Source organism: Amphibalanus amphitrite, unplaced genomic scaffold (assembly GCF_019059575.1).
Source record: "Amphibalanus amphitrite isolate SeventyFive unplaced genomic scaffold, NRLGWU_Aamphi_draft 000185F_arrow, whole genome shotgun sequence".
NCBI classification, from domain to species: domain Eukaryota; kingdom Metazoa; phylum Arthropoda; class Thecostraca; order Balanomorpha; family Balanidae; genus Amphibalanus; species Amphibalanus amphitrite.
Window position 1 is genome coordinate 372,090 of NW_024881680.1, and position 9,439 is coordinate 381,528.

General features: G+C 45.0%; 1 protein-coding gene across 2 annotated transcripts in view; it reads right to left on the reverse strand.

Annotated features, from left to right (window-relative positions):
- Positions 1-8,704, reverse strand: part of LOC122384287 (metal cation symporter ZIP14-like) — a 31,099-nt gene extending 22,395 nt beyond the window's left edge. Inside the window, exon 1 of one of the 2 annotated variants that reach the window (XM_043371562.1) lies at positions 8,575-8,704. Coding sequence is in view for 1 of the 2 variants with exons in the window: in XM_043371559.1 (XP_043227494.1) it covers positions 3,362-3,382 (21 nt within the window). In the remaining variant the exon portion in view is untranslated. Of the gene's footprint in view, positions 1-3,361; positions 3,511-8,574 lie in introns of those variants that run through there. The other variant, XM_043371559.1, reaches the window with a different exon arrangement.
- Positions 8,705-9,439: the final 735 nt, after the last annotated feature.

Genomic DNA, 9,439 nt, shown 5'->3' on the forward strand with positions numbered 1-9,439 from the left:
CTGCAGGCAAATGTTTCCACTAATCCAACCAGCTCACAACCCATCCTTGGAACATGAACACAGTACAAACAGGAAGAAAATTGAAGAAACTTAAACCTTTTGAAAAATTAGCAGACTAGGGATGGATCTGAATTTAAGCAAAGTTGCTTCAACACTTCGCACAACTATACACAAAGTCCAACACAGCACATACCATAAGCATTGCCAGCAGTGCTTAACAACATGCAACACTTTGTAGGCAAATGTTTCCACTAATCCAACCAACTCGCAACCCATCCTTGCAACGTGAACACAGTACAATCGGGAATAAAATTTAAGAACTTTTTTTAGAAATTAGGAGAGTAGGGATGAATCTAAATTCAAGCCAAGTTACTTCACCACTTCGCACAACTATGCACAAAGTCCAACATATCCATTCACTGATCACTCTATAGTAGTTCACTTCCCTAACTCATGGCTTGATGCATTTAATGAACATGCTATTTCCTGTAATTATGTCAATTGAAGAGTCTTAAATGAAAATAAAAAAGAAAACAATGTTTTGAACAATCTTGCAGACATTTCTGTTGAAGGATTATTCTTCACCACTCTCCAGCCTGGAATAGAAGAAGACAAAAATACTTGTTGATGCATATTAATATAAATACAGACAACACACAATTTAATACTTTTTCAAGCCAGAAACTAACCAGCAACAGATGTCCAACAAAGGGAAATACACTGACGCATCTACTGCGTTTTAAGAGTCCACAAACCACAGGCGAGTTCAGAAAGATGGAACAAGAACAGCATAATCAATCTACAAAAGTTCTTCTTTATCATTTTCCTATATTGATATGCAGTTTCCTTAATCTAAATCAGAGTTCAGAGCAAGATGCTGGACACAGCGGTATCGGTTACGCTGGCGTCACGGTCAGCAATAGGAAGGCAGGTAGGTAGGTAAGGTGTAGGTATGTAGGTTGGTAGGTTGTAAGTTTGTAGGTAAGGTTAGGTCAGGTTAGATTATGTTTTATTATACCCAGTATAAAATATAAATTAAATTGACACATTCGCCGGCTAGCGTCGACAGAGACGCCAGCTTTACCAAGACCGCCACAGCCTGCACACAAATACCTATATGTATTTTTAATAGAATAAACAGCCTATTTCATTTCATTCAATAGGTAATACAGAACTGCAGCAATATTATTGAATGCATATAAGCACCCAGTATTTCCATGCACTGGCATTACATGGAAATTAGAGACAAGTATAAATATATTGCATATCTATAAATGCCTTATCAGGTAGAAATTTAGCAGGGAAAAAATCAAAACGAAAGAGCAAGAAAGTAGGTAAGTAAGAGCAGCCAGCAAGCAAACGAACCAGCACATTCATTAAAAACATAAATTCATAACACCTACCTTGGGCACAGACCGTCAAAATACAAATACAGCTTTAGAAACGTTCCATAATTACCTATCTCCCTCTTCTTGACAATAAAATTGTCCTAGATGCGATATACGCGCATGCGCCCAGGTTCTCATTTCGAGGCCGGTAGCCCACCGTAGGTGACAAATTCAGTGAAAAGGTGCTGAGTCAGTAAATCAGCGTGACATCTGCATATTTTTTTCTCCGTGGAAATTCGCAGTGGGCCAGCCTGGCCATCTCCGCGGCAGGTGGCTTAGCTGGCCCACTCCGATGCCAGGTAAAGGCAGGCTCACATCGGCGCATAGCTGCTGAGGAAATATTGTTTGTAAGTCAGTATTATAGGCTTTTTTGGATTGAATGACTTTTTATTCGTCATAAAAATCGAAGTAGGGCATTTAATTACTGGTAACCATTTATCGCAGGCGTGTGTAGTGAGACGTTGGGTAGGCATGTGGAGTGTGGTGTGAACCGCATGTTAGCCCACTACCCGGGCCTCGCTGGCCCGCTCCGATTTGTGTCGTTGTGTACCCGGCTATTGTTGCCTATCTCTTAACATTACCTGTGAATCAAAATAATGATTAGCCAGCTGATGAGGAATCAATATTATGATTATCTGTTGAAAGTGAATCAATTCCTTGATTGCCTTTAACTACCTATATAATTCAAATTGTTATGATAGGAGCAATATTATTTTGCTTAGGAGATACTTCCAGCATTTCTGTTCAAGATCAGGCATGCTCCTTCTTGAAACACTCTCTTATTTTTAAGTGTTTGGTAAGTTAGAAATGGTCTGCATTTATGCCCAAATATGGTCATAAGGTTAGGTTAGGTTAGGTATACACGGAAAAGAAAGGTCCTGAGGGACCTGGGTGATTTCCGATCAGTGGCATTTCAATGTCTTCTTAGTTCCGTCTTGTTCTCGGTGACTTCGTTTCCTACTCGTCAAGCGTCTTCTTCACTGCCTTGGTCTCAGTTCGTAGACTCGGTGCGCCCAGAACTTGTCAAGTCGATTCTTGAAGGCGTTGACGCTTGGGGCAGATACAACGTCCGCTGGGAGTCCATTCCAGGCCGAGATGACGCGCGAACAGAAGGAGACTTGACGCAGCTGGGTGTTGACTCTGGGCTGTCTCAGTTTCAGACCGTGGTTCCTCGTTCTCTGGGACGGTTCTCGTTCCAGCAGGTCACCAGCTGTCACCTTCAGGCGTCCCGTCAACATCAGATACACTGTGATGACATCACCCCTCAGCCTCCTGTAGTACATGCTGGGGAGCTTCAGTTCCCTGAGCCTGTCCTGGTACTCGAGATGTCGCACGGAGTGGACGAACCTTGTCGCTCTCCTCTGCACCCTCTCCACGGCGTCTTGATCACCTCTGGACGTCGGTCCCCAGACTGAGTTGGCGTATTCTAGATGGGGCCTCACCATAAGGAATCAATCTTTTGATGCCTCCATATTTTGATTCCAAAGGTCTAGTTTGCCCAACTGAGGTTGTAGGTTTGTAGGTAAATAGGTAAGGTTAGGTCAGGTTTGATTATGTTTTCCTTTTATTTCCAGGACATACAAGCATCATTTTTGGATTCAGGATGTCAAATAATGTAAGAATATGAAAACTTTATATTTAAACAGTCACTCGGACTCAATGTATACTTTTACCATAATATTTTCATGAGGAATGCATCAGCAGGGAAATTCTTCAAGAAATTATGGCCTGTCCAAACACACAAAAACAGGAGAACAAGACAGCAGAGCAATAGGGTAAATCTGATACCATGCCAAATTTTCTCTTTCAGCCAAGTGGCAGATACAGCTCCTGTTACTATAACTAAGCTTACAAATGAATAGTGGTCTGTCAGCCTGAATTACCTATATCAATATTTATATGCAACAATAAATGATTCCACCCGGCCCGGCCCGGCCATTGGCTACCTACCTAATGACTCTCGGCTCACTTACATGAATAAAAGGCAAGGTCATCACACATCAAGAACCAGAGTCAAAACTGTTTCAACAACTTTCATATGATTCAAGAAGTGTCCTAGCACCTTAAGATGGAAGCAATGATAAATTAAAAAGCAATTAACCACCCACAGTCCCAAAAATGCCCACCCACAAACCAAGAGGAAGGGATGAGCATTATGGAAGGAAGAGAACAGACCCCTGTGTGCCGGCACAATGGGTGATGGGTGTTTGCCGGGGAAAATGGCGTGGATAAGACATATAATACACAATTTTTGGTGCTCACGAAGGCTCTCTCTATCGCCTGGATAAAAATAGGCCCCGCCCATCCCAATCAGCTGCTGCATGACGAGTTGATGACGACAACCACTACTTACCAGCAACCAATCTAGGGATAGCGTACGTGACAGTAATGGTGCAGCGGTTGCAAAATATTACATTGTTATTAAAACGGTTTTTGCTTGCTTTTAGGGCCTTGTTAGATGAGGATGAGGTTAGATTAGATGAGGTGTTGATGAAGGCAGGTATTTTTTTAAAATATTTTTTTTTTACAATTTTTTGCCCTTGTTTTACTTAATAGCTGAACCCGGGACCACCTGAAGTCTAAACCTTATTTTATATAACATGTCAATGCTGATGCTGTCTTGAAATGTGAAATTTAGACAATGGTAATAGGAATAATGAATAGCAATTTCACCAACAACATTTTAATCTCTAGGAAGTGCAATTAAAATTAAAATCACTGTCTGCCACACTGCTCCATCCTGGTCATGCAACCAACGTTCATGGGTGGTGTTTCACGGCAGAGCACGCACTGCAGTGCGCTGCGTGTGTCAGAGCATTGGGTTTCCATGGCAGTGTCAACAAACTTCACTGTGACGCTAAGCTATGACAGCATCCCAGAACGCTAGCACGCTGCGGTACCAGCACCAGCAGCATGCTAGCAGTATTTGAACTCAAACCTCTGTTCTTGGTACGGTTTTTCAGAACCTCTCACTCTGTTCCAAACGCGATTGATCATAAACTAAGAGATCACATGCAACGTCATTTGAGTGATGCTATGGTATGCCGTAGCTATCAGTGCACACAGTGTCTGGATGGTGAAACAGGGCCATTATTAATCACATTTGCTTTGCTTTGTTTCAGCATAAACCTGTCTGCACATGGGAGGAGCGCAACAAAAGCCCATCAAGTTCATGCATGGCAGTGGATCTCAACAGGAGAAAACCAGAAAGAACATGGATGCTTGTAGATTGCAGTTGTACACTGCTGTTATCACCTGATGTGCGTGGCTGGCATTGCTCCTGGCAAGAACCACCTGCAAGTGATGAGATGGTGCCTCAGTCGTTGAGTGTGCTGCAGTGTGAGAGGCGCCCTGATCTCTACTTTGTGATGGGTTTCCATTGGAGGTTCAACTGAGAAGTGAGAACTGACTGTGACCATGCTTGAGCATGCCAGTGGAGCTTTACATGCTTAGGGCAGCTTTTGAACAGATGCTGACCATGGCATGTCCCATCCAGTTATCACGTGCACAGAATGGTGGGGGGGAGGGCAACTCTGGGCTCTTGAGTCAGCCCTGCTGCACAGGGGGTACAGATGGCCGCTTACGTTTGGTGTGTCCTGCACTGCATTATCAAGCCCAGTCTGCGCCACAGGCAATGGGTCGGGCTGCACTATATTAAAGGCAGACTATCTTGCAAAGGAGGCTGGCATCCTCTCCCATAATGACACACCAATTGGCAATCATCGCTGCGATGATCACGAGGGTGTCCGCTTATCTAACATGGTGAGGTGGAGAGCCAGTTCAAGCTGGCCTGAGGGATGGTTTTACTTCATCTGAGGCCCCCTTTCCCCGCCTGCCAGGTCCGGTCAAACGACCGCTTCACAGTGAACGACTTGCAGTGGATGCCGTCCCACAGCGCAACGAGCTCGCCGACCAGAGGCGGCGGCCAAGAGGCGGCCGCGCTCCCCCAGTCGACGGTCCCGGTGGACGTCGGCAACGCCCACCGCGCGACCATCAGATCGGCTCGCGACAGCGCCGTCGCCGACTGACCGCATGACTGGTATCTGTTCTTGATGTGGGACCGACTGCCACCGCCGGTCGCGGAAGGGCATCGCTCATCGGCCATCGACGTCCGCCAGCTTCGCGTGGGTCACTGTTCGGGCTGCCACCAATACACCGAATCGGATGGAACCCTGTCGGCGAATGCCGGCGGTGCCCCGACATCGACTGCGCGGCGGCCAGTGCATCGCGTGCCGGGAGGAGGCTGGCACCCCCGATCGGTCATTGGTCACAAACCGTGTCCTAGCTCATGACTGCATCCAGCGCAGCTCTGTGAGATGTTCTGCAGCTGCTGCAGTCTGCCGCGTGTGTTGAAAGAAGAATGAACATGAGAAAACCTCAAAACTTTATGCCTATTCGTAATTGACCAGTATTGGAATAAGTTTGGATTTTGAGAATGTGTGTCCCTGTGCGGAAAGGCATGCTTTACGGTGTACCATCTCAATGTCAAATCCCGGCTGCGCTGTGCGGATTTGTGCGGCTGCTGACAGGCCACCTGGGTGCCAACGTATGTGCGAATCCGCGAATACGTTGTGTTTCGTCAGTCAGTATCGTTCTGAAAATATTGACTGCAATAGGCAATAGGCTATATAGCGTATGACGGTTCAGCCCAGCAGTAATAACTGACCATTGATTGGGCGAATTTTGTGTGGTGGTTCGCATAATACATAACCTAAAGAGTGTTTTGCCGGAATCGTTTAGTAGCAGAACTGACCGGAATATAAGTAGAATGCAACGGTTTGAATCGTTAATTTGTTGAAACGATTGTTCTCTGAGACCACTGTGTAACTTTTGACCTGAGAATCACCAATTATAACGACAATGGGGAAGCAGTAGGCACTGTAGAGTGTAGGCAACACTATATAGTTGGCACACTTACGGAAGCACACGACTTACGCAGTGGACATCTGCATCATGCATGTTAAGGTTTACTGGGAAGAGTGAGAAATTAGTCAGAATATAACTGACTAAGGAAAATAGGCGATATTTCCTATTGAGCTGGGGCGGAGAGGGGGAGGGGACGTGTGGTCAGCTATGCCAATAATTCATTCTCTTTATGCAGCTGTGTAAAAGGGCGTCCGTTTTTGGGTGAGACCTTCCCCATCGGCCATTTCCAAGTTAAATCGTGGTGGAGAGTCTGGAGACCTCAGCCTCGGTAGTCGGTACCCTGCGCGCTGCGCCACCCTGCGAAACATAAAGCAGCAGTCCTGACATCTACAGGCGTGACTTTTCATGAAAGCGCGGATGTGTTCGCGCTTATGCGAAGAAAATTCTTCCGAGTATGGTTGATAATGAGATTAATTGTTGTCATTTATTTATTAATTCATTGGCAAAAGTACCCTAATAAATCGGTTAAGTAGCTTGAACTGTATCGTATTTCCTTGGGAAAAAATGACGAACTCATCCTAAGACATCCAGATTATTGGATGCGTTCGTCAGTTGTAAGTAGTTCAAGTTTTTGGGAAAATTTGCTTGTGGAAAATCATAATATTTCAAAAATATGCCTATTTTTGAATCATTTATGCATTTATCTGCATTGAAAAATGATTGTAAAGCAAAAGTGCAAAAGATTATTGTCAACTTATTTTCTCAAATCACGATTTACGAACGCACAAAACTCCAGCTTTTAATTTAGTGCGTGTGCGAATTGCGGTCAAGAAAAAAGATTTGAACTGTCTATATTCCTCTTAAAACAATGAAGGATGAATGCGGAAAACGCTGTTTTGAACAATTGTATATTTATTTTTTCTTAATTAAGCAAAAGTACAAAATTTTCAACTATTATTACATTTGCTCTCACAAAACCCATCACTTTTTAGCATGACGTCATGTCAGCCAAATTTACTAGCGCCATCTCTGGAGAGCATCTTTCGAAACCTCCAGACGATAGAGAGAGCCCTCACGAAGCATTTAGCGGCATTTGATTTGTGCTTTCCGAAAGCACGAACGTAAAATAAACATTGGTAAGATATAAATTTGTGTCTTGGCAAATAACTATGCAAATAACAAATATTTGATGAATAGTTGGTTAGTTAATCGGTAACGAAATTAACTAAATTATTTTTATTTTCGTAAAAAGGAGATGTTTATCTGTTTGAATGCTAAACAATGTAAATTGTTTTTTTCAAGAGAAAGGGACCACCGCTAAATTGTTATATACCTAGCTTTTACCAAAGCCACGGTAGGTACATTATGAAGGTTGGTTATTATTTATTGCTCGATCTTTATTGTTAATGCACATTAGTAATATGCTGTAACAAGGAGCATGATAGTAGCACCTCAACCTCTTTGTAAAAATAAATACAATCACAGGGAATAATGTTTCATCATAGGTTCGGACCTGCAACCTAATATGCAAATGTCAACCATGTCAAATGTCAACCTATTCTTTTTTTTGCCGCTGGGTAGCCCGAAACTACGAGTGTGACGAAAAAATAATCATGTTAACATTTACCTACTCGAAGAATGTGTAAAAAACGACACTTTGTCAAATACAAACGAATGAAGGCTAATAAACTAAATCGCCACGCACTTTGTATGTGGATCGCTCTTAAATGTAAATACAAACAAATACAAATACAATTAAGTACAGTTAGTTTGCAACGCAACTACGTTGCAAACTACCTGGCCGGTCAGGTAGTTTGCAACGAAACTAGTTGCGTTGCAAACTAACGGATTTCGCATACTAACTGACCTGTCATATATATATATATATATATATATATATATATATATATATATATATATATACATAAAAGCCTGGTCTAAAGGCTGAAACAGACTCTTTCCGCGTTCAGGAAATCGCATGCGAGAGCCTAATCAAATACATTATAATTCTTCCCGCATCAATCGCATCCGGAAGGTGCACTGCGTGCGATTGATGCGAGCGTGCTTCATGTATTTGAATAAGCTCTCGCATGCGATTTCCTGACTGCGGAAAGAGTCTGTTTCAGGCATGAGCCCTTTCCCGTTCAGCGTCACGATGTTAGAGCTAACTCAGCGATACTTTGTCCTTGAATGATTGATTGTTGAGTGGGTGCTTCGGTCCGCGTGGACCATTTCGCACCAATACTTTGTGCTGAACTGCTGACCAGAATTGGAATGACTGAAATTAGACATCCGAGGGGCGAGGGCCGAGGCCACTGACCTGACGGCTGACCTGTGCGTGCGCCGGCTGCTGGTCCTGCCTGTTCTGCACCCTCGTAGCGCAGCACACGCGATCTGCCGGCTGCCGCGCACTGAGACCGTGGGCCGATCTCGCCCACCGAGCTCACCATGCCCTGTGGCCCGTGGCCTGCGCCTACACATCGGTGGCACCCGGTCGGCGCCGCGCTGCCTGACATATGGTGGTCGACTACCAAACTATTACACATGCGGCCGAAGATTTTAGCAGGGTATATAGAACGGGTGTATATCAAACATGCGACAGTTCATTAGTGCAAATACTACACGAGTGCTACAGATTCAGAAGTGCGACTGCTCGTTAGTGCGATTAAGTGCTACAGGGAGCCTGACGCCATTAGGCCCTTAGGCGGTTCAAAAAAGCGACGGTTTTGATTGGCTAGCGGTTGACCAATGAGGCTGCCCGTTCCACTGTGCTTTGCCAGGTACACTCCTCAACAACGCGATAGGGACGAGGCCGGTGCCATCCACAGCCGCCAGACCCGCCCGGGCCGGACCATGCGGGCCTACTCGGGCCGGCGCTCGGGCCGGGTGGGTGTGATTCATGGTTTTAGGGCACCCGCGCTTCAGAGCTCAGCGGCACGGATGAGGGGAGGACAGCACCAGCCGCCGGGCCGGACCACGTGGAGCGCGGGCGGACCCGCTTGGGCCGGGTAGAGTATAGGGGGCCGGGGCGAGAGAAAGAATGGGATTGCAAATTCTGGGACGATTTGACGTTTTTTTATGTCTATGACGTGTAAGAAAACAGGCAATTATATAGTAGGAGCTACAGGGCCTCGTCTAAGGAATTTTCACTGGGGGGGCCAGAAACTGAAGAAGCCAAACCTAGG